This window comes from Magnolia sinica, chromosome 19, assembly GCF_029962835.1.
Source record: "Magnolia sinica isolate HGM2019 chromosome 19, MsV1, whole genome shotgun sequence".
In the NCBI taxonomy this organism is placed as follows: Eukaryota; Viridiplantae; Streptophyta; class Magnoliopsida; order Magnoliales; family Magnoliaceae; genus Magnolia; species Magnolia sinica.
Window position 1 is genome coordinate 15,756,142 of NC_080591.1, and position 26,171 is coordinate 15,782,312.

At 40.6% G+C, this 26,171-nt stretch overlaps 1 protein-coding gene across 1 annotated transcript; it reads right to left on the reverse strand.

Annotated features, from left to right (window-relative positions):
• Nucleotides 1–654: 654 nt before the first annotated feature.
• On the reverse strand, nt 655–14,698 carry LOC131234889 (alpha-(1,4)-fucosyltransferase). The gene is made up of 4 exons (XM_058231879.1): nt 13,884–14,698; nt 4,849–5,022; nt 1,954–2,528; nt 655–1,021 (listed from the first exon to the last, which is right to left on the reverse strand). Exons 1-3 carry the CDS (start codon nt 14,553–14,555, stop codon nt 1,959–1,961), a joined length of 1,416 nt encoding a protein of 471 aa, XP_058087862.1. The 5' UTR covers nt 14,556–14,698; the 3' UTR covers nt 655–1,021; nt 1,954–1,958.
• Between the last annotated feature and the right edge of the window lie 11,473 nt (nt 14,699–26,171).

Genomic DNA, 26,171 nt, shown 5'->3' on the forward strand with positions numbered 1-26,171 from the left:
AAAATTGGGACTGGCGGGTTTCATGAGGTGCTGCTTCACGTAGACCGTTCAGATTTTGGAGTCACATCACATGTGATGAGTTCTCAAAAAAGTTTACACGAGTTTCGTGCGAACTGGTGAGCACTCGGCCACACACACAGGTGTGTGTGTGTTGATATTTAGCAATTTGACTCTTCTGGCCACACCGAGTAACCAACACATTGAAAATGCTAATCTGGTGAAACGATCATGTTGATGTGCCACAACCCAAAACAAAACACACACACACACACACACGTGACCAGATCACGGTTGCTAATTGATTAGACCAAGGTTGCCATCCAATCCGGATTATGAATGGACAACGAGAAATGACCAGATATAGTGTCTGTATCAGAAGTTCTGATACAACAACCTAACATGCCAGATATGCAGAATATCCATCCCTTGCACAAGGTGGGCCACACCATCATGATCATCTGATACCAAAATCTAGATCCACTCATCAAGCGGGACACTACATGAAAATCAAGGGATAGTTTTGACACAGAAGCTGTGGCTGTATCTGATCATTTCTCATGTACAATTGCCAAATATGTTGAATGGAAAATAAGCAACGGAGGAGTTCAACCTAACTCAAAAACTTGACTAAGCCACTCAGTTGAGTCTTTACTCTACTCAAAATGCAATAATTAATTTAATAATTTTCAAATAATTTACAAAGTTGAATAAGAATAGAATAAAAAAATTTAAAAATAAAATAAAATTGAAGAATTATCAAGCTGCAGCACTTGTTTGTTAGCTAGAGAAGTTGGTGCTTGTAAAAGAAGTTTCATATTTTAAGGATTTCTATGGAGACATGGTCATACCTTTGCATGTATTGATGGAAGTACTAGTCCGGATCGCTGTTCATCATCTCGAAATGGTCTAAATTCTTGTCCACCTACTATTGAACGGAGTTGATCACAGCCCACCATCTTGGAATGGTCAGAATTGTCAGATCACTGTCCGTGTACTTCTAAATGGTCCAGATAGCAGATTACTGTCCACAGTTGATACTTCTTAGAGGGATTTTTATGGTTTTAAGAAATAAGCTCACTGTAAATAGATGTGATATCTAAAGATTTTTTTTTTTTTTTTTTTTTTTTGTGGGGGGGTGGCAAGTTTCCATCTAATTAAGCAAAAAACAAAAACAAAGAAAAACAAAAAAACAAAACAAAGAGGTTGGGATTTCATAAAATCCCATTTTTTCTTTTTATAACAAAAAAAAAAAAAAGAGGTTGGGATTTCATAAAATCCCATTTTATCTTTTTACAGAAGAAGAAGAAGAATTTCAAGCTAGTGACTCTGATTGAGTTGCATCAAATTGACCAAGTCATTGAGTCAACTTGAGTCGATCTTGACGAGTCACGCTGAGTCGACACTCACTCACTCTCACAATCGAGTTTGACTTGGCTGAATTTTAAGTTGAGTCACCGAGTTTTAGGACTATGGTTTCAAGTGAAGTCATGGTGTTTTAGAACCATGGCTTTATCATGGAACCCGCACTTCAAGGATCTTCTCCATGTAATGCACATGGTTTGCCATTTCAAGAGTGGAGAAAAACAATTCATTCATTTGGAATTTCTACTTTTGGTAGATTTTCCAAAAACAGCACGACGAGTTTCTCTTCTGCTGTATTGGAAAGAAAGACCTCCTTCACATCTGCATAGGTATCATTACTGTGATTTTTAAAATTCTACAAAAGCAGAAATCCCAGAAATTGTGAATTATTTTTTCTTGCGATCAGAGCCAAACACAACCTTAAGAAAGAACAACCTGCAAGATTCTTTTTTCTATGAAGGGACAAGATCCCAACATTCTCTACAAATGGCTCTTGAGCTTTTGGAAATGACCAAAAACCCATATTCAAAAACAATAATACAGACAATCTACTGATTAAATGAACATATGACGTGAAATTTGTAACCATACCAACTTCATAGTGTTCTTGTATCTCTCCCGCCTTTTCTACTAACAAGCTCGCACAATCGGCAAGGCAATGTGTCGAGGCTCGCTGCCCGTGTCTTGCGATAGTTTCCCAATACACCACACCTCCTCCACGCATGATACTCCGAGTAGGCCACAGGGTCATTCGCAAGAGCCTTCACATATGAAGCCAGCTCCTCTAATGATTTGAACTTGGTTCCATCTATTATGGAATTCGGAGGGACCAAATCCCACACGTTCGGTGCGCCAAAATAGATAGGGATAGCACCGGAGTCTAGAGCATAAAAGAGCTTTTCTGTCACATAACTCTCAGTCATGGTGTTCTCGATGGCAAGGACAAACTTGTAATGTGACATTGCACAATGTAGATGGTCCCACCAGCTAGGGGCGGATTTTGCACTGTTTGCACACTCGGGGTAGAGTTCGAGTGCCATGTCCAAGCCCCCCATATTGTTCAAGCACTTGCCAAAGGAGTGGTGAGGCAACAAGGAGAGGAGATTCTTGGCAAGTCGGTTTCGCTCAGGAAGGCACCTTGAGGAAGACCAGTAAACAAGCGTCTCCTGAAAAAAGAAAGTCGGGAAAAACAGAATGTTGTAATCAGTTAGAAAGCAAAATTGGTAAATGAAGGACAAGAAAACACATTCCTTCTTGTTGCCGTTGATTAGCATCCAAATTGCATGCTAGGTGCCATGTGAGACCATATGAGAAGGTACATGTCACTTAGTAAAATGTTTCAGAAAATTGCAAAGGAGATTGCCACTGAGAGGATTGAAGAGTTCCCTGTCATGCATACTGAAATAGCATGCATGTACACAATCTGGGCCATTCATCGGGTGGGGCCACCATCTACATGCCCCAGCCCAAACGATAAAAACAACATCACTGCATCATCAACTGGGCTCACAGTTGCCCCAAATATGTATTCTTGTTCTTTTTTCTTCTAAATATCCCTATCCTGTAGTTACCAGACACTGTTTCCCACACAAATATGAAATACCTATGCGTTCTTTGAAAAGCCGAACAAGACTGGAAGATTGGACCAATTGACTTGAAACGCCCACCAACGCAGGTCAGGTTTTGGAAGGAAGCTAATCAATTCATCCAGGTCAGGCAGTTCATTTGTTTCTCACCTGGGTACCATGGGCTGACCTGATGAGTGTAGCTGCCCAATTTTTGTGTTGGGCATGTTTAGGAGAGCTCCACCTGATGAACAGCCCAATTTCACATTTCACGACACACCTCAGTATGTGTAACACCACACCAATCTTCTTTTTATGGAATAACTAAAGTTTTTAAAAAGTTAGAGAGAGAGAGAGAGAGAGAGGTCAGTGATTCCGGATCTCCTTAGGATTCTATTGGGTAATGCCTATCTCCATGGCGTCGCTTATAGCCAGTTGGAGAAACAGTTTGTTCACCAGTTGGTGCTTTTTTTCCAGAATATGGCTTTACAAGATGTCCTCTTTTCTCTCTGTCTAGAACCCAACCACAACATATTTCATGGTAAATCATGCAGTGCTAGAAAACTGAGAGATGAAGTAATGACTCCGATAGTAAGTGTAAAGTGGAAAAAAAAAAAAACTTCAGGGTGTCCCCATTCAATTTCTTAAATTGAAATGGCCCGAGGGGTCTCAGATATATATCGGGAATCCCAGGCCATTGATCGCTGGGAATCCAATCTAATCAGATGGTTCAGATTAATGGGAGCTTTTTCAGCAACCCAGGACCGTGGAGATTGATGGTTTGTTTCAATGTCATTTTGGTGTGAACCTTCTGGAGTACTTGGGTCCTCAGGGCCTTTGTAACTCTAATTCTGCAGAAGCCATTGCTTCTGGATGTGAGATTAGCCCATGACAACCCTTGATTTGGTTAATGCGATTAGGTGCACCAAGATTGGTCAGTAATATGATGTCAAATTGTATGGATGAGTTCTATGATATCTACACTAATGATAGGGGGCGCGCTCCCTCGGTACTGGTACCAGTGTATACTTACGGTGGTAACAGACAGATGTGGGGCCCAGTAATGTGTTCATGGAATCCAAACTGTCCATGAGATGTGGGACATCAGAAGTCCCCCAGATCCCAAAAAATCAGTCTGATCTAAAGCTCAGATGAGCCACAGCACAGGGAACATATTGAGAGGAAACGCCCACCATTGACTAGATTGGGGGGCCACCGTGTTGTTTATATATTTATCAAGGCCATTCATACCCTTCATCCATTCCAGACGAAGGACCAAGCCAAAATTCAGGCTGTTTTGCAACTCAAGTGGGCCTCGCCTCCCAGCTCGTTCCCATCTTATGGATGGTTGGATTCCGTGAGAACATCACTTGGGCCTCGCATCTTGCTGGTAACACTGTAAACTTACTGCAGTACCAGTACCGTTGGAGCACGCCCCATAGATAGGTGGTTTTTGCTCATCTTTATAGGGAGGTAAATTCTGTGGTTGATGGATTAGCAAAAGAGGGAGTAACAAGAGAGAGTCTTAGCGTTATAGTAAGATACTCTCCTAGTATGTAGTAGAAAGATTAAGCTGGGTGGGTTGTTTTTCATTTAGCACTGTTCTGAGCTGGAGTAGTTTGGTCTCAAATCTGTCATTTTTTGTATTTCTTTTCTTTTTTTCTTTTGATAAAATTCAGATTCTATTCTTTTTCTTTTCTTTTTTAAAGGAGAATAAGAGAAAAGGAACAACCCTCAATCTTCCTCTCATCTCTTTAGCTCTCTCTTTTGAAATTCAAATCGACACCTGGTACTCAGTGTGTAAAGAATTCAAGTATATCCTCCCCGTAATGAGAATGTTAACGCAGTCTTTTTCCCTCCCTTTGAGAAAATAAAGCTAAGGTTGCATTCGCTATGCATCGAAAGATAAATGAAGGCTTACATTGTTCTTCCTGGATGACAGACCATAATTGCGGTTGTTGTGGAAGAGGCCACCAGCATAAGTTGACTGAACATCATCTTTAGCATGATAACCAATAAAAATATCTTCAAATCCTGATCTTTTCCTACCCGCCTCAAGATCCATGTACACACGGAGTGGCTCTCCTTTGCGTCTCTGTCAAGCATCACAAATCAGGTAAGCCAAAAGAATTCTAGGAAGCAATTAGATGATAAGGTCTAATGACAAATAGACAGTGGGACTTAAGATGTATTTTCTAGCATCCATCTATCGGCTTTATGAAGCAATTCAGAACACTTTCCCCAAAAATGCAAAATTATTCAACCAAGAAGGGAAAGGTCCTACCCATAACATAGACCAACTGTGTATTTCCTTCCATGTAAGGTGCCTGATTTAAGAAATCAAAACTGGAAGACACTTCCTAGTTTCAAGTAGAAATTTACAATTAAGCCCGGAAATCCATAAAGATGAACCTTAACAGCACAATAATAAAGCAACCTCAATATCTTCCCCATATACTTCTTCAAATATTTTGTTACGGAACAAAACACCAGTTAAAAAACATAAATCAGATGACAAGAAACACAAAATGGTCAATGAACATGCGAGAGATCTGGTGACCTAGTAAAGTGCATGTAAGTAGATATGAGTATCCTAGTATTGCTGTGCATGCAAGCTTATGAGTGCACTAGCATGCGAGCATTGTTACAGATTGTTTGTACAAGTCAAATTTGTTAAATCAAACCCAATTAAAATATAAACTTGCACTAGATCATTATGGTCATTCGACCAATAATTGCATGTATCAAAAGAACTTTAGAATTACCAGTAACTATATAAAAATTCAAAATGGATGGAAACAATTATGATGTGAACTAGTGCACAAGGATGATACAGTACTTTCTTTTAAGGGAAAAACTTATAGGTGCACAAAGCGCGATGCAAAGCACCAATAAATTCCCGGCGTAGGGGTGGCGATGGGCCAGGTCAGCCCTGGGCCTTACCTAACACTTAAAGACCCAGGGCCCGAGCCCAGTCCAAGTCCAGAATGGCCCTAGAATAGCGGGCCCAACCCAGACCCGGAAAAAATAGTGGGCTCAGGCCCGAGCCCAGTCCAAGTCCAGAATGGCCCTAGAATAGTAGGCCCAACCCTGACCCAGAAAAAAATTATTGGGCCTTGGCCCGGCCAATCCAAACCAATCCAATCTGATCCAAAAGTTGATAAAACCTCTATTTACCCCTTGAATTTTTCTAACCAATCCATTTATATAGGGCACACATGAACAAATAAATAAATAGAGGAATGAAATCAATGTCCGCATTCAAGATAGATGGTTGCCTAAGGATTAAAATGACACATTAGTTGGATATAACACATGAACATATAAAGTTGGGTCTGGTTGGGTCAAGCTAAATGACTTAAGCCTAAGCCTGACCTGATCGGGCCATATATGTGAGGCCTGAGCCCACCCCACAGGCCAAGCTAATAGGTCCAAGTGCAGCCATAGCTAGGTCGAGTGGGCTACCCGGCCCACTGCACCCTTTCAGTTGCGGGAGCGGGGAAGCGCCTGTTTCACAGTGTTAGCAAGTATAAACAGCTAGGAAGCTGGAGACGGAATGCGACTTGAGGCGTACGCGACATATGAATAAAAGGATCATGCAACTAAGGAACAACCATCGACTGAAACACCCATTGTGCTAAATCAGCTACAAAAGGAGTTTTCACACTTTCCAAACAAAAGCCTACTTAATATCATGACTTGTTACCCTTAAAAACAGTGCTAAACGTGCATTTGAGGTACTCACTATACTGGGTGTAACATTTGACACCCAATATCCAGGTGTGCAGTAATGGTAACTGTGGGCGTAACAATCCCCACCATTACCTTTACTCGTTATGGCCGTTATGGGGGGCATAGCAGTCCTTTTTCTTCATACACTCTGTAGTGAGAAAGTTGTTTCTGCCTGTCTGATAACTTATTGATCTAACAAGCTTAGATTAACCCCAAAGTTGGCCTGAAATTCATGCAAGCTATAGAACTCATCCTAGAAATACACATCCCTAAGCATTTGACAACATTCCCCCATGTAATTATGAGAAAAATTGAAATTAAATTCGGATGAATAGTATCGCAGATTTTGGGGATATTCAAATGCCTCCAAATTGGCCCAAAATTCATATAGTCTATGGCACTCATCCCACTAATGCATATCAATAGATATCTTACATCATTCCCCTCAAGTAATTATAATAAAAATTTGAAATTAAACAAGAATGAATAGTGTCTCCAATTTAGGGGACCACCGAATGCCTCCAAATCGGCCACAAATTCATGTAATCTATGTCCCACTAATGCATATCACTAACCAACTGACACTATTCTCCCCAAGAAATTTTAGAACAAATCAATATTAAATTTGGATGAATAATGTCGCCGATTTGGGGGCCACTTGAGTGATCCCAAATAGGCACGAAATGCATGCAATTTATGGCACTCATCCTACTAATGCATTCAGCCTCAAAATTTCATCATACGATTATCAAATCAGTGGACATCTATTGGATGGTGAAGAATTAAAAGTATCCAGTGATCTATTTCAACAAACAAGTGTTTGCAACTCAATGGTTAGGATCATCCAAGCAATCTGAATTTGGGATTGTGACTAAACAACAGCAGATCCCATATTTTAGTTGGTTTAGTTTAATTTAATGCATGCCACGTGTACAATATCTGGGCGCAAGTGTATAAAGCATCATAAGCCACTAAGTTATAATGTAGAGAGAGAGAGAGAGAGAGAGAGAGAGAGAGGTCTAAAGTCAAACCGGTTGGACCACAAGGCACAATCCACCCAGCAGATAACTTCCAACCAGTTCAGTACATGTGAAATCCCACCTTTTCAATAGATTGACCCCAAAAGGAGGGTCACCTAGAGCAAAAATCATCCATACTCCATAGCTACTCATCAGGAGGGCCACCCCATAGACAATAATTTTTAACCATTGATAAATAACAAAATACAACTATGGTCCCGTGACTCCACTCGATGAGTGGATGCATCTGAGTTTTGCAAGAGGTGATCCTTGTGATGGAGTCAACCTACTAGATGGATTGGATGTCTCACATGCATAAAAAGGTTGGAAGTAATCAGCTGGTGGACCGTAACCTATGGTCAAGCTGGTTGGATGGAATTACAATGGACTGTAACAGTCCATTATGGTATGTTTTCTTAGGGTGGCCTGTTACGCCATCGTATCGCATAATGGCTCACATTGTTACCATTACATGACTGATTTGGCATACCTTGCCCAATGGTAACAAAACGTGTTTTCAAAAATAGTATAAGAAAATAAACAATAATAATGGATGAGAAGAAATACTATTGGAGCCCATTTCAATGGACAGCAAATTCCAGATTTTTGTATCCAAAAACGTCACGAGCTGAAAGTAGAAATGTGTAAAAAAGGGTGTCTTTCTCCAATGTCTTGTTTTCTCTCCCACTTGAAACTGGAGTCAAAAAGGGTGTCTTTCTCCAATGTCTTGTTTTCTCTCCCACTTGAAACTGGAGTCGCTAGCTTGCAAACAGGCCCCCAACAAAGGAAATAACATAGGTCCAAGAATCATATGCACACACAAAAACCACATTGGTCCTAACTAAACTACTTCGAGATTGTCAACAATGAACTTCCAGCACATGTGCTGCATTATGAAGACAGTGTGACCTAAGATTACAGACCCCATGCACATAGGATGTGTAACCATCAAAGTCAAAGTAAGAACGGTTGGAAACAACGAAAGAAGATGGTCAATCCCTAGAATATGAAATGAAATTAGTTTGTTTGACTGGTTGAGTTTGTCACCATACAATATTCATAGCTTATATTTTGAATACCTAGTTCCAATGTAGTGCTGTCTCAACCTGCAAGAAGTCTCAGAGACACCAAAAAAAGCAATTGTGAGACTTCAGCTTATTGTTCAAACTCAGAAACGGGCACTTAATCAAGCAATATCTTAATCATGTGTTATTCTCATTTCATTACATGTCTTCATGTCCGTCAAATTAATTATGGATTCACAATCATGGTATGTTGTAACGGTTCTCAGAGGGCAGTTTCGGTAATTATGTAATGATAATGATTCTAACCATTATACGTTACCGGCTTGCAATGGCCGCTACAGAAAAAATGACACATATCGGCCCCGTAACGGCCGTTACAGGCCGATACAGTTTCTTCCCAGTTTTTTTTTTTTTTTTTGTTTGAGAGAGAGAGAGAGAGCGTAACAGCTTTTACGGCCTATATTGTATTGGTGACAATGGTGGCCATTACAGCCACCAATACAGTCTGTTACGGCATGCCTTGTTCACAATTGCAAGGTGAGAATCAGAAACACCAATCCAGGAATGCTCCAATATCTAAATTCATAAATCATATGAACAGAATATAAGATAGCCCAAAGCTCACATTGGTAATTTTCTTTTTCACTTTAAAAAAAAAAAAAAAAAAATCAGTTGCATGGTGGGTTTGGTGTGGAGAGAACCCAGGAAGCTTAAGCAGATAATAGTCAAGAGTAACAAAACAAATGAGTTCATAATCCATTTGTGCGAGAAGTTGGAGTACCTTTTGACTAATGCACATAAAGTCGAGGATCGATTTGTCTCGAAGAGAAGGAAGGGCAAAGACTACTTTCTATTTTTTCTTTCTTTCCATTTTTTTCGAAGAAAAGTTGGATAGACAAAGATAACTGCAAACAATAATTCAAAACCTAGATACGCAGACTTGGTCAGTCATTAGATAAGGTCAACCACGGAGTCATTCATCTACTAGGCGGGTCAAGATTGAGTGGACCAAGGATTCTAGAAAAAATCGGGTGACTCAATTGACCAGATGGATCAAGAACACAATCTTTTTAATTGATTTGAATTACAGAAAATACATATTTTTGTTAGAATATGTGACACTTCTTTTTCTACTTTTAGGTATTGCCAGATTTGCTATAGAGCGAGTTGTGCTTCAAAAGGGGAAAAAGCGCTATGCTTATAAGTAGGCTTGCTCAACTAATGACAGCTCAAAAGATTCAAACAAGACTGACCGAGAAAAAACTAGGCCTTCTTTAGTCCAGAACTGAATAAACTGGTTTCACTAGCCCATTTACCCAATAAATGAGTTGGTCGAGTTGAATTGAGCATGATCCTACATTGACCAACCGAGTTTTCAATCGTATTGCAAATAGATTAAATTGGAGAATATTTTTGAACTAGACAACTCACTACGTTCGGCTGGAAGAGAAACACGCCCAAACCTCAGATAAATAAATTGATGGGTTGGATCAGGCAATGGATTTCAAAACCAATGTTTTATGTATCCATATTGCACCCCTAGGATATAGAACATCCTGACACATCACATTTATCACAGTCTGAGGGAAACATTGGGAAACTTTAGGAAAATGAAGGAATTTTTCGGTGAAACTTCAGGAGGTTAAAAGATATGTAATGACACACTTAAAACTCAAGACATTATAAAATAAATGCAAAATAATCCTTTTGTCTACATTTTCTTTTTTCCTTTTATTTCTTCTTTGGTGGAGCATATACCAGGTGTTTTGGTTGATTAACTCAAAAGAGTGCCGCCTCATGTTGTGTTCCCATTTATTAATAGAGTTTTTTGAATGCTCCACCTGTCTATAGGTGTGTACACAAACCGAGCTAGCTCGGTTGGCTCGCTCGACTAGACTCGAAAAAGCTCAACTCGACTCGGTTCGAAGCTGAGTTTGAACCGAGTCGAGCTGATTTTTGGAGCTCGAAAACAAGTTCGAGCTTGCCCCAACTCGACTCAACTCGGATCGAATCCAGCTCGAACTCGGTTTGACTCGGCTTAACTCAGTGCAGGGGTATATAAACCCTTTTTTTTTTTAAAAAAAAAAAAACCTGCTTACCTTTACTCATTTTCCCTTACCCGGCCGCACAAACCCTAATCCCTTTGGCCCTTTCCCTTACTCGGCGCCCCTAAACCCTAACCCGAGCTCCCCTCTTCTTGTCTTCCTCCCTCTCTCTCTCTCTCTCTCTAGTCTCTCCCTCCTCTCTCAGGCGCTCACCTCGGTCTTCCTCCCTTTGATATTGATGTTGCTCACCAAGCGTTTGATGAAATGACCCAACGAAGTGTGGCTAGTGGCAAGGAAGGTATGTACATGAAACAAATACCCATTTTTTCTTGGTTTTTATGTTGCTCAGAAGGTGTTTGATAAAATACCTGTAAAACCATTACCACTGTTTTACAAATAGTGGGATTTTGAAGGTGCAATCCAGGCATTTGTGGAAATGCTGCACAGGCGAACTGGGCTCGATCTTGGCTCGAACTCGGCTCGAATTGGCCCGAGCTACTGACCGAACTAAGCCGAGCTGGCCAGTCAGGCTCGAGGACCAAGCCGAGTTCGAGCTGAGGTCAGCTAGTGGCCGAGCCGAGTCGAGCTGAGGTCAGCTAGTGGCCGAGCCAAGTCAAGCTGAGGTCAGCTAGTGGCCGAGCTGAGTCAAGCTGAGGCCAGCTCGACTCGGTTCAACTCGATGTACACCCCTACCTGTCTACATGTGTGGCTCAAGGAGAGAAATAGCATGATATCCTGTGGAAAAGATACTTAGCATGGTAGGTCGTGAGTAAAAGATTGGAATCAAACAATCTAAGATCCAAAAATCCATATCGTTTTGACCAATAAGAGCATATCAAATCCATAACAGCTGAGAACGAAATGCGACCTGGGGGGAAAATGGCCCATCTCATAAAACAATAGGTGTATCAGCCAGTGACAGAAAATGCAGCTCATATCAGTACGAAGCATCCACCCAAGGTTTAAAGTCTTGTCCAGAACTAGTACATATCACCCGATGTGTACCAGTATCAACCATGAATGATACGGCTGTATCCGCCCATATCGACCTAAAACAGCCTGATACAGGGGCAATATGGGGTCATGTCGGTGGTGAACCACATAATACCCATTACACAGATTTAAAACCTTGCAACCACCCCCTATTGTTGAGAGCAAACATAGAAAGGGCCATTTTCGATGGACATAGATTACGTTGGGATAGTATGCACATAATTACTCACCACGATATGTTGTTGATTATATAGCATTCATAATATTTTAAGTATGGATAACCTACACTGAATTTGGTGTTTGTGTGATATTTGATTAAAAACATAAAATATGTAACAAACCCATTAAAATAAAAATTGATGCTAAACCATAGAATACCTAATTTCCAAAAACTTTAACACAATTAAACATCTAAGATCAAAAACTCAGTTTTCAGCAGGCCAGTCTGACAGACAGAATCTTCCCAAAGAAATGCTTGATACACCATGAAATAGATGCCAAAACAAGAAATAAATGATAGACACTTGTGTTTTCAAACTTTTTCTTCTTCTTCTTTTTTTCAAAGAAAAAATGGCAATGGAAATGCACCTTACAGATGAATAAGGCCTGTATTGCATCAGTTTTAGGCCAGGTCAATAGGCCTATGCATTGTTTATATATATAAAAGCTTAAAGGGGATGATGGCCACTACAAAGCTTCCAAATAGAAATTCAATAGAAGCTCTCATGGGAATCGTGTTGTGATAAGGGTTGGGGAGTAGGGACATTGAAGATCGGCAACACTGTAGCTGCATTCCACTACTGCCTACTGGATCAATTTACAATAATAAGTTCAATGGAAAGTAAATGACAAATTGTAGTTACCTTCACTAGCATTCATGGTGAGGAAGTCACATGACTCACATCAAACCCACATTCCATTCAGGTCCAAGTTAAAACTACCATTGTAGCCTAGGATGCCAACACCTGAATGTGAAATACCACTGAAGGTAATTGCAATTTGCATTTTTCAGAAACTGGCTATTGCAACTAATTCAGTAGTGCATCCAAACGCAGGCTGAATCTCCCATGGAGATTGGTGGATTGGCTTGAGAAAGATCTGACATACGCAGGGAAGTAGGGTTCCTTTCTTTCGATCCATTGACCAAATAATGATTTTGCATCATTCCTTTCCACAAAGAAGGTGTTCCTAGGCTTGGTTTACCGGAGATTCATCAATATCACTCCAATTCTCAATTCAACCAAGCCGTTGTCAATCAAGCACAAAATCCATTCATAACAATATGCAATCAAACCTTCCAACAACTAACCTAACCCGTCTTTTGATGCACAGAATAATTGAATTGTTAACATTCAGTCTAATCAACAAAGAGACAAACTAATAATAGTAATAACAATGTTGTTTCCTATTCTCATAAGAACCCACTAGCTGACTTGCATAGGTACGTGGGAAGCATACCACCGCCGCGTGGGTGGAACTTTCATGAGATCTAACCCATTCATCAGGTATGCTGCCTCTCATTCACCCTGGAACCCAGAAATCATGATGATCCAAAACTCAGGTAGACCAAACCATAGGAAACAGTCAGGATAGAATGTCATCATTAGTTTTGTGTACGGCCCGCCGCGCTGTCTACATTTCATCCAATCCATTCATCCAAATTGCTTCATCAAGATGAAAGTATTCCCCAAAAAATCACACTATTTCCAAAACTTAGGTGGGCCATGACACACGGATTTATTGGTTTTAGGTATAATTCCCTATGGGGTGGCCCACCAGAGTGTTGAATCAGCCTAATTTTTGGGATCAAGGCCAAATAAGGGGTATTGTACTTGATGGACGAGGTGGATCTCATGCACATAAAGTCATTCCCCTCAAAAAAGGGGTAGGCTTGCTCCCTTGTACCTACGTAAGAGTATTCGTTTACACAGCAAGGAAGTAACCTTCAACTATAGTCATCTTTCTTTCAACTCCAACTTAAGAGCATGACTGCAATCTGGAGCCCACACCCACAACAAGAATGCTATGCAACGAAACCACGATTTGGTAATTTTTACTCCATTCGATAGTGCAATTCAATTCGATTCAATTTGATAGTGGATCCAAACATCAAGAGAACTGCTCTACACGAAAGAAACACACCTGAATCGGAGGCCGGATGGTCTCATACAGAAATGCATCGGGCTTATCAGCCAAAACCGGCGATTTGGTCCAAAGGCAGCTCAATCCGCACCTGCATGAATACAGATTATCCAAATTGTCCGGCACCCAAGTCCACCCCTTGATCAAGACGCTAACGTGGGCCATCTTCAACTGCCCGCAGTCGACCGCCCCATCGACATCTTGCAGAGACGACCCATTCGCAGGCCACCCTTTGCGCTTCTCCTTAAACTGTGCACATCCCACGTTCGCATCCCACTTCCTGAAGGCTCCAAACACGTCGATGAAAGGATCTTCGGCTCTAGAGCCGTCGACTGGAGTGGACCCAGATGCCGAATTCTCTGATTTCGATTCGTCAATTGGAGGGGACCCAGATGCCGAATTCTCTGATTTTGATTCGTCAATTGGAGGGGACCCAGATGCCGAATTCTCTGATTTCGATTCGTCAATTGGAGGGGACCCAGATGCCGAATTTTCCGATTTCGTTTCGATAGGTGGGATTGAGGAGATTGTGGAAGGGAATGAGAGGAACCCAGTTAAGAAGAGGAGCAGAAGTCCCAAACCCAGCATTGAAACGACGTAGTTGAGAGATTTCAGGGTCATTTTGGGAAGAAAAGGATGAATTTTTCTTCCTTCTTCTTCTCTATCCCTCATGGGGGAGAAGATAGAGAGTTTTTATTGAGATAAACGCGAGATTTTGAGGAGAATTTGGGTAACTCGAGTCGAGAGAGTCGCATTTTTAGATCTTCTTCTCCGACGGAGGAGGGCTCCAGTCCAAGGTCGTTGGTAGGCGGAGACAAGTGCTAGAGAGTTATAGGGTCCTCGAGCCGAGGATACACACAAAATACTCGGGTTTTCATTTTGTGCAATTGAGCCCCTGTTTGATCTCGACCGTTGACTACTATTCCCCGAACTCTTCTTGATAGGAAAGTCGTAATGCTTTCAAAATGGCCTGACGATCTTTGATCCAACAAAGGCCTACCATCAGTGCATGTATCCTCCAATCTAGGACAAGTTGGACTCCATCCCGGACGCAGATTTCCTACTAAAGCTGCCTTGGAAACTTAGGTGGGGCTCACCGTTATGTTTGTGAGAAATCTACACCGTTCATTCGCTTTTTGATATCATTCTAGATATGGGGTAAAAAATGATCCGGATCCAATACTCAAGCGGGCCAAAAACATGAGGATTGAACATCCAGAGTTAAAATATTTGTGGGGTCACAGAAGTTTCGAATCATTCTAATATTTGAGTTTCAGTTCATGTGAGTATGAATGAAGTTATGAACGGTATGGATGGCATGTAAACATCACCGTCGATAGCAGGGAGGTTTCAAGGGAAGGAATTTCCTTACCCATGTTTTCCTTTAGTGCGGCCCACGTGAGTCTTGGATCCTGCTAACTATTAGTTTCAAGCCATAAAATAAGCTCACAAAACGAATGGACGGAGTAGATTTCTCACAAACGGTGGGCCACACCTTAGTTTCCAGCGCATGAAGTTCTTTGGCAGGAAATCCGCGTGTATATGTTTCGGTGGAGCCTAGGACATTTTTAATGGTGAGCGTTCAATGACCACTGTTTCTTGTTGTGTGTTCATTTGAAATTTTTGATCTGCTTCATTGTTGGAACCATGGCCTAAGATAATCTGGAAAAACAGATGGACGACGTGGATATACAATCCATACAACAAGGTGGACCCTACGGTCAGGGTGCCACCCACATTGTTAGTATCGATGTCGCAGGGAAGTCGCACTCACGTTAGGATTCAGGAGGATCAACGATTTATTTATAATTCCTGAGCTTTCCTAGGCCCACGCACGTGTGAAATTCACCTGATGCACCCGCCATCAGATATGCCAGTGTGCCACACAAGTTGAAAATCCAAGCCATCCATCAGAAGTAAACTGATACGTAGATTCTCTATCCAATGAATCAGACCCCTATACTATTCATATGGGCTACAACTTAACTGAATAGACGTACGTCTGTGAAAAAAATCAGCGAAGTTTTCTAACTTGTAAATTATTTCTAATATCATGGCTCTGGACCACCATTATTTTTGTTGGAGAGTAACTCCTACAGTGATCTCCACCTGATGGACGGCCTGGATATTTCATCGATCTGCCACGCTGGCAACTCTCAGTTGCGTGTGCATTAATTCACATGGGCAAAAGTAACTCCTACAGCGATTCCACCGTTACCAAGACCTCCGTGTTGAAACGAGGTATCTTTCGCTCAGTCTACCGGAGCAGGGTGTGATTCACATGGGCTTACAACGGAAGCAGATTGGGTTCTTCCGTCACGCACTCGGTCCAGGCATAGCTCAGTGGGGCCCACCGCGATGTATGGGTTTTATCTGGGCTAACCATCCATTTCTTCATATCATTTTGGGTTATGAGCCCAAAAATGAAGTAGATCCAAGTTCAAGTGGACCACACCATTGCCCTTGGCATACCCAGTAAAATCTATGAGGTCCACCATGATTTATGTATTCTATCTGCTGTGTCCATCCATTTTACTATATAATTTTAGGGCTTTACACCGAAAATGAGGCACATAAAAAGTTCAAATGGACCACACCATAGGAAACCGTTGAATTTAACTTCTACCATTGAAAAATTCTTGGGAACCATGGAAGTTCTGGATGAAGATTATATTTGTATTTTCCCTTCATTATGATCTTATGAACAGGTTGGATGATAAATAAAAATCACTGTGAAGCCTAAAAAGGTTTCAATCAGTGGTACGATCCACTTGATCTTTGCATATGCTTCAATTTTGGGATCAACCCCTTAAATTAAATGGAAAAATGGATGGACGGCATAAATAGACTACATACATTTAACGTGGGCTCAACTGAATTTACTTAATACAATAAGAGCATCGTGAGTTCGCAGCCGTTAAAACCTTCCAAGGCTCATTTTATAGCCTCACGTAGACATGCAGGAAGGGAAAACGCAAATAACAGTTCGATTAAAACTTCTCTAGCTATTGACAAGTTTTTAACGGTAGGCGTTCAGTCCCATCAACCTTGGATATATCTCATTATTATAAAACTAGTAAATTAAAACGGCGAGCGGATTAGTCAAGACCAGAATCTATCAAGGTGGATGGGAACCTTGACTGTGGGGCTCACAGTGATGTATGTACCTTAAATCCAAACCGTCCAACCATTTTGAAAGATAACTTTAAGGCATCATCTCAAAAATTAAGCAGATCCAACTCTTATGTGGACCATACCACGGGAAACAATACTGATTGAATCTGCACCATTAAAAACTTCATAGGTACACTGGGGTGTTTATTTTCCATCCAACCTGTTGATAAAATCACAAAGATTTGGATGAATTTAACACACAAATATCAGCTTCAACCAAAACTTCTGTGGTCCACAATAAGTTTTTAATGGTCAGTTACCACGGTTTCTTAGATCATGGTCCATCTGAGATTTGGATATGCCTATTTTTTGGATCATGCCCTTAAATGAGCTTTCAATACAGATGGATGGTGTGGATGCATTCAAGTACATCACAGTGGGCCCCACAGTCAGGCATCCCACCCACCTCGGTGGATGGGGTTCTCACCTAATCCGCTCCCACAGTCAGGCACACGTGTTAGATATCTAAGCTACTTTTATGGCGACCGGGTCTCATCAGATCACTGGACCCAAGTCTAGGTTGGTGCTTTAATCCAATGGGCCACGTTTTTACTTTGAATATGGACCGTTGATGAATGAATCTATTGGAGCCATCAATTCTCTGTGCATGTGTGTCAGATGGGCAGACCCGTCGGAGTTTTGATCAAGTATTTCCGACGGTGGAGCGCCTCTGATGTGTGGATCTCATCTCTGACTCGTGAGCGAAGTTGGCGCGTGTATACAGGAGTATCTGGAAAGCGCATCGCGCGACTGCGATTGAAACACCAGTTTTTCTCGTATACATTACAGAAAAAGACGTGAATATGACGGATTGACGGGTAGAGTCACGACGGAAACGGATTGGCTACTGCCCCTGCCACCAGCCAATGGCTGATGTTCGGTGGACTGTGGGCCCTACCATGATGTATGTGTTTCATATACTCCGTCCATCTATTTTTATAGATCATTTTACGGTACTACACAAAAAATTGAGGTATATAATAATCTCAAGTGGACCACATTACAGGAAAAATTGTTGAATGAACATCGACCATTAAAAACTTTTTGGGGGACCATAAAAGTATTGGATCAAGCTGATCTTTGTTTTTTCCCTTCATCTGGGTCTTTATGACCTAATCAACATATTGGATGTCAGATAAACAGTACAGTGGACCTTAGGAGGATTTAAATGATGGATATCCAATCACTATTGTTTTCCTGTGGTGTGGTCCACTAAGATTTACATCCCTATTATTTTTAGTATGAAGCCCTAAAATGATCTTTAAAAATGGATGAACGGAATGGATGAAACACATCCATCATAGTGGGGACCCCAGACAACCGAACACCAGCCACGGGCCTGGTATCAGGGAGGTAGCGAATCCGTTCCCAGTCACGACGTATCTCGTTGCAAAGCAAACCTCTGGAGAAACGGGAAGTAGAAGCGGGTATCCAGGGGCGTCCACATCAGGGGGAGTCTCTTGTGTTAGTTTTACACTATTTTAAAAAATGGTGGCGAGTCATCCTCCTCGAGCACTACATGCAAATAAATTTACGGGCGGATCCGGAAGTGGGCCCACCTTGATCTATTTTCCTTACATCCATGCCGTCCATCTGTTTTTAAAGCTCATTTTATGGGCTGAGTCCAAAAATGAGATGGATATAAATCTTAGGTGTACCACACCATAGAAAACAGTGGTTATTGAATACTCATCGTTGAAAATTTATCGGGGGCTCATTTTATGGGCTGATTCCAAATTTTATCGAACATTTGTGTTCCACAACAAGAAGCTTTTAATGGTCAGTTGCCACTGTTCGTTGTGGCATCGTGAGGGGAGATTTGTATCTGCTTTACTTTTTGGTGTGGATGTAAGGCAGAATTCTTATAACGGGATTTCAGTGTTGACCCTCAAGGGCAATGACAGAACTAGTTGGTTGCCTGTTGGGCCCCACCGTGATGTAATGCCCTATTTGTATGTATTTTATCCTGGCCATTCTGTTCATAAATGATTAATAATTACTTACCAGGTGATTAGGCATCGTTTCTTGTGCGAACGTTGACTGCATAACTTTTGGGTGTTAAAATCGAAAATAGCTGCCAAATGAATAGAAGGCCCATTGTGAATTATCTGATGTATGTCAGCTTCATATAGGCTATGAACCAAAAAATGAGGCAGATTCAATGGACAACACCACAGTAAATAATGAAAATTAAATACTTTCTTTATAAAAATTTATGTGACCCGCAAAAGTTTTTGATGAAGCTGATATTTGTGTTTAACTCTTATCAATATTTTTATGGCTTCGTGAATGGATTAGATGACAAGTAAACATTAATGTGGGCCCAATAAATAAATTAACTTTCAATAGCGAATGTTTAAGGCTATTGTTTCTTGTGATATGGGCCACTTGAGCATTGCATTTGTCTCAATTTTGGATTTAGGCTCTAAAATCTTCTAATAAAATAGATAAACAGTGTGGATATGTCGTGCACATCACAGTGGGGTCTACAAATGTAAGTCAACTTATTTGGACCAATTTTCGAGACAAAAATATATGAAATTTCAAGGAGGTGAAAAAGGTAATAATGACCCTTTTCAAGGGTATTTCCCTAATACACAACAATCAAATACACCCTCAGGCTTGTTTGATTTTCTAATTATATAGGTAATTCAAGGTAAGTGGGTAATAATTATTTACCTATGTATTTTTGGCTGGATTTCCAAGGTGATGTTGACCACCACCTTTCATTTATAGCACTCTTTATGTTGCTCGAGGAGAAAAATATTAAATTATGGCGCCCATCATAATGTGTGTCTCTTATCCACACTGTTCATCCCTTTAGCCAACTCATTTTATAGCATGCGCCAAAAAATGAGGCAGATCCAAAGATCAAGTGGACCATAATACAGGAAACAATGGAAATTGAACTCCTACCATTGAAAGCTTCTCGAGGACTCCAAAAGTTTTGGATCTAACTAATATCTGATATCTTTGTTTTCCCTTTATCCATGACTGTGTGACCTTATGAACAGGTTGGATGACAAATAAACATCAATGTAGGCCCTAGGGAGAAAACAACTTTCAACCACTGACGTCTTAATAATCATTGTTCCTTAAGGTGTAGTCCACTTGAGCTTTTGATTTTCCTCATTTTTGGTTTCATGCCTTATATTTTTTTAAATGATGGATGGTGTGGATAACTCACATATATCATGGTGGGCCTACATATTTAAATCAGTAATAAAATTTATTGTATGGACCGCTTTTTAAAACATAATTCCCTGCTAATTTCAAATAAGGTGGAGTAAGTAAAACGTACGTATTTCCCTGTATTTACCAGGGAAATTAAAAAACAAACAGCCCCTTAGGGTATAAGGTAAAAAAAGAGTTAACTAAATCTCAGGTGGATCTGCCACATTTTGAGGCCGAGACATGGATGGAGAGAATGATAGAACACATGTTATGGGGAGACTTAGGGTATTTTTGATTTATTAAAATAAATGTAAATGCATTGCAAATGGCTAATAATTATTTCCTTTGGTAATAAACGCATTGTTCCCTAGATTGATTTGACTCCTACTTTTTTCAACACTAAAACTGAGAATGATGCTAAATATATGTGGGGCCCACCGTGATGTGCGTGGATTATCCGCATCATTCATCCGTTATACCAACTAAAATTAGGGCATGAGCCAATAAATGAGGTAGATTCAAAGTTCAAGTGAACCACACCACAGGAAAAAGGGAATCAAACACCCACCCTTAAAAACTTCTCGGGGTCACTATTTACTTTGGTGTGGGTGGAGTTGGGCAAGACCTGACTTGCTTCGATGAATCCGACTTGTCCAACTCGGTTGGATCCGACCCGACCCGAATCAAATGCCAAAGTTGAGTTCGGATTGAGTAGACTCAGTCGGATTCAAATCCCGACCGAGTCCAGTTCGAGTTACATAGTAACCTGATCAAACTCGTACCGATCAGAAACCCGACTCAATTTGTGGTGTGGCCCACGTTCTACATTTTTTCTGTGGTCCAGCGGACTACTGAGGGCATGTTGTCATTATTGCTTTTTACACTTGTTTGAAAAAAAAGTTATTTATGGTGTACTTTGACCTCGAAAACCATGACGAAAATAGTGGGTAAAGGAAATCGGGTTACGCACTGAGCTACTCAGCACGCTCTCATTATACTGAGTAAACTCTATTAGGCCCACTGTGAATTCATGTGGTTTATCCACGCCGTCCATTCGTTTTTCCATATCATTTTAGGGGTTGAGCCCAAATTTGAAGTATATCAAAAGCTCAAGTAGACCATGCCACATGAAGCAGTGGAAGTATTGATTTCCACCGTTGAAACCTTTCTAAGGCCCCCAGTGATGTTTATTTGTCATCCAAACTATTCATAAGATCACACAGACATAGATGAAGGGAAAACACAAATGTAAGCTTGATCTAAAACGTTTGTGGCCCCCAAGAACTTTTTAACGGTAGACTTAAAATCACACTGTTTTCGGTGGTGTGGTCCACTTGAGCTTTGTATATGGTTAATATTTTGGTTGAAGCCCTAAATTTATATGATAAAATGGATGGACGGAGTTGATACAATGCATTAATGACTGTGGGCCCCACATAGTTTACTCAGTACGCTCAGCGTAAGCGTACTGAGTTACTCGGTAGTCAGTATGCAATCCGCTTTGTAGGTAAATGGACTAAAATCATGGAAGTATAATTTGTGGATCCATTGTTATGCATGTGTCTGATCCACGCTGTCCACCGGTTTTGTGTGCCTATTTTAGGGCATGAGCAAAAAAGTGAGGCAGATACAACGTTCAAGTGGACCACACAATAGGAAACAAAGAGAATTGTGAATGCCTACCATTGAAAATAAAAATGAGCCAAGGGCCCCCGGGGATGTGTACCTGTCATCCAACTCGTTCATGGCATCACACAGACATGGATGAAGAAAAAACATAAATATCAACTTGATCCAAAACTTTTGTGGCCCCAAAGAATAAATGAACAATAAACGTTCAATTTCTCCTATCTCATATGAAGTGGTCCACTTGAGTTTTAGATCCACCTCATTTTTGGGCTCATGCCATAAAATGAGTGGGAAAAATGAATGGATGGCATGGATCAAACACATACGTAACAGTGGGCCTCATGGATTTTAATGAGAAAAATGGAAGCTTTTCAAATAAGCTTCATGTTGACTTCAACATCAACAAGCTTTCCGTAAATATCATCTCAACATCCAGTGACCCGACCTGAACCGTAGCCAACTTGATCCAACTTAGTATCTCTCATCGAGTCAGACTCGGTTTGGATCAACCCAGCCAAGATCCGGTTCCGATTGAATCAAGCCCGCCAGACTTGTCTCGAGTCGGATCGAGTTCAAGTCAGGGCTTTCACAATACCGGATCGAGTCGAGTTGGAACTAACTCGGTCCGACTAGACTCGATGCCAACCTCTAGGTGTGGGCCACCTGAATGTAGATCTGCCTCATTTTTCAACTCATGCCTCAAAAAATTCTGGTAAAACGAATGGACGACGCATATATGTCATATACATCATGGTGGAGCCCACAAATTTAAGCTAGTCCATTTGGATTGTTTTTCGAAGCAGAAATACCCATCTATTTTCAAATAGGGTGAAATTGTAATAATTAGTTATTTATAGTGCATTTAAAGTGAATTTCAAAAATCAAACATTTGGTAAAGAAGGAATCACTATCGAATCTTTGCTTACTCCTACTTTTTGACCAATTTCAAATTCGATCTATGCTTGCCAATTTGTAATCATTGTAATCACTTTTTGGCATAATCTTTTCATATTTCCCATAAGTTGATATGATGTGCTTTTAGGAATTAACTATTTATGAAAAAATTTACCATCTTATCGTCCATGTCACGAAGAACATAAGCTCATCTACGAATAACTTTTACTAATATATATGGTCCATCCCAGGTAGGTGATCATTTACGAAATGCAACATCTTTAATCCCGACATGCAATGTTACTTTCCAAACCATATCGCCCTCACTTAAAGCTCTTTTTTTTTTCCATTTTTTGTTGTATGCTCGAGCAAATATGGGCTTTATTTGTCATGATAGAATCCAAAGCCTTCAACCGAATTTCATATAAATTAACAAGTTCAACTAACGTAGTTTCTGTAAACTCAGGTGGGGTCAAATTCGCATGATACGTTACCTGTAATGATGGCATGATCACTTCCAGCAACAATACAGTGTCATGTTTATATACCAATCTAAATGGACTCATCCATGTACTTGTTCGAAATGAATTATGATATGCCCAAAAGGCCTCTGACAACTTTAGCGTACAATTGTTTAGTATTTTCATAGATCATTACCTATAAAAATTTCTTAATAACATTGTTTCTAGTCTTAGCCTGGGCGTTAGTCAGAGCATAATAAGGTGATGAATGCATCAACTTGATCTTATACTAATCAGTCATCGCATTAACCTGCTTGGATGAAAATGCTTCTCCACGGGTCCATCATTATTGATTCATGAATTCCAATTTGATTAATTATACAAGTTTGGATGAACTCGATAATTTCATAATGATCTATTCATAACATCGGCTTTACTTCTGCTCGATTGGTGAAATAATTGGTCACCACAATAATAAAACTGTGCCCCTTAGATGATGGATGATAATTTTTCCATATCGAATCAATAACTCGTCCTTGAAATGCCCAATGTTTGATAATTGGGCGCAATTCGATCGCAGACACATGTTGTAGTGGTTCATGTTTTTGACATGCTTCACACCTTTTATATATTGGTCACAATTTACAAACATGTTCGGCCAGAAATACCCATAACATCAAAGCGTGAGTCTCATTTTCCTTCCAACCTAGTATGATCAACAAAATTCTTTCATGTACTCCACTCATGGTTAGCATAGACTCTTTTTTGTCCAAACATCGCAGTAACATATTATCGTCCCATTTTCGATACAGCTCTTTGTCAACCAATATATAATTTACAATTATCCTATCAATATCTCAGCCGAACTTCGTATGTGAAATAGTAACCTGATCAGACTCGTGCCGATCAGAAACCCGACTCGATTCGTGGTGTGGCCCATGTTCTACATTTTTTCTATGGTCCAGTGGACTACTGAGGGCATGTTGTCATTATTGCTTTTTACACTTGTTTGAAAAAAAAGTTATTTATGGTGTGCTTTGACCTCGAAAACCATGACGAAAATAGTGGGTAAAGGAAATCGGGTTACTCACCGAGCTACTCAGCACGCTCTCATTGTACTGAGTAAACTCTGTTGGGCCCACTGTGAATTCATCCGATTTTCATATAAATTAACAAGTTCAACTAACGTAGTTTCTGTAAACTCAGGTGGGGTCAAATTCGCATGATACGTTACCTATAATGATGGCACGATCACTTTCAGCGACAATACAGCGTCATGTCTATATACCAATCTAAATGGACTCATCCATGTACTTGTTCGAAATGAATTACGATATTGTTGAGGGTCAAATATTACATATCAGACCCAGTTGTTGCCTAGATTTATGAACATGGTACCGTTCAATAGCCCATTTTAATCGTGTTTATGATACAAGGTGTATTTACGAGCTTGGACTGAAACAAGGTGCTGGAATGCACCAAGGCAAGGGACTGATCGACAAATTTATATGCCAGAGACCTGAGAAAATCGAGAAACTGAAGCTCAAGTGGCCCGAAATTGGTCCAGAGTGCTAGATCACAGGGTTCCCACCATCCGTTGGGCTTGAAACTTCATAAATGGCCGAAGAACCACAAATTAACCGTACACGTCAAATTTCAGTCATTGGATCCTAGTAGAAGTGGCCCAACGGATAGATCAGCCCATAAACCGTCAATTTTGGGCCCATATGACATCTGGATATGCTTCAATTCTTGAATCAGCACCTTAAATGATATGACAGAATGGATGGACGGGTAGAAGATATTGTGGGCCACATAGAATTTGATCCAAAAACAGTGATTTCCACCTGGTTTTTCAAGCAGAGTGCAGTGGACGACGTGGATTTCTCAAAACAAAAGCGATGTGGGCCCCACCATCAGTACAGCGTAAGTGCATTACGCACCCTGTTTTCTCGTCCGGGAAATTCGGAACTTTCGACTGATTGTGGGCCACTACCTATGATCAGATTGGTGATCCAAACCGTCCAGATGATGCCCAAGCCAGGATTGACCCTAGCTATGAAGATATTTGCAAAATCTGGGACGGTCAGCGTCCCGATCATTCATCCAAACGCAAGTAGTTTGGAGCTTTCACTGCATAACGTGCGTACGCCTTACGCACGATTTCCTTCCGAGCTGTGCTGCGTAAAGAGGAGTGCGTAACTCCCTCTCCAGGGCGCTGGAGGACTATAAGAAAGAGGGAAAGATTGAAAGGAGAGGAGGCTTGGAGATTTTTTTGAACAGGGAAGCTTGGACGTGGGGCTTGAGGTTAAACAGGGGCTAAAAGTAGTTTGTTTTTGTTTTATTTTATTTTATTTGTTTTGGATTCAACCCATTCATGTTGGGCTAAACCTCTTAGCTAGGGCTAAGAGGTGAAGCTTGTGGCGTAATGGGATTGATCATACGGCTTGGATGCATGTAACGAACTGATGTTGAGTTTAGTTTGATTAAATGGAATGCTTTCAAGTTTTTAATGATTTATTGTGACTTGAATTACAATATCTTTGCGATGGCTTTGAGTATGTCCATTCCCTGATTGTGACTATACAGTTAGGAAATCCTGTTGTTCACCATTGCCCCTTGGACATGGTTCGATGATGGAACTCTTCCTGATATTTATACATCACTCATATTGGCTGTGAATTGGTTTGATTTTGTTGTTTGCTTTGTCTCATGGGCATAGTTTTCTGATGGAATCCACTCTAATTTACACCCGTCTGATCTCGTGAAGATTAAATCAAGTAAGTTCAGTTTGATTTCCATGATTCTTAATGTAGGCATCAGATCTGCCTGATCTCTACAAGTGGATCCTCTGAATCCCTAGTTTCCTTCCTTTGAATTCCTTAAGTTATTAGATAATTATTCTACAATTACTCCTTAAATTCTATTTGATTTAGATCACATCTTAGTCTAGTTC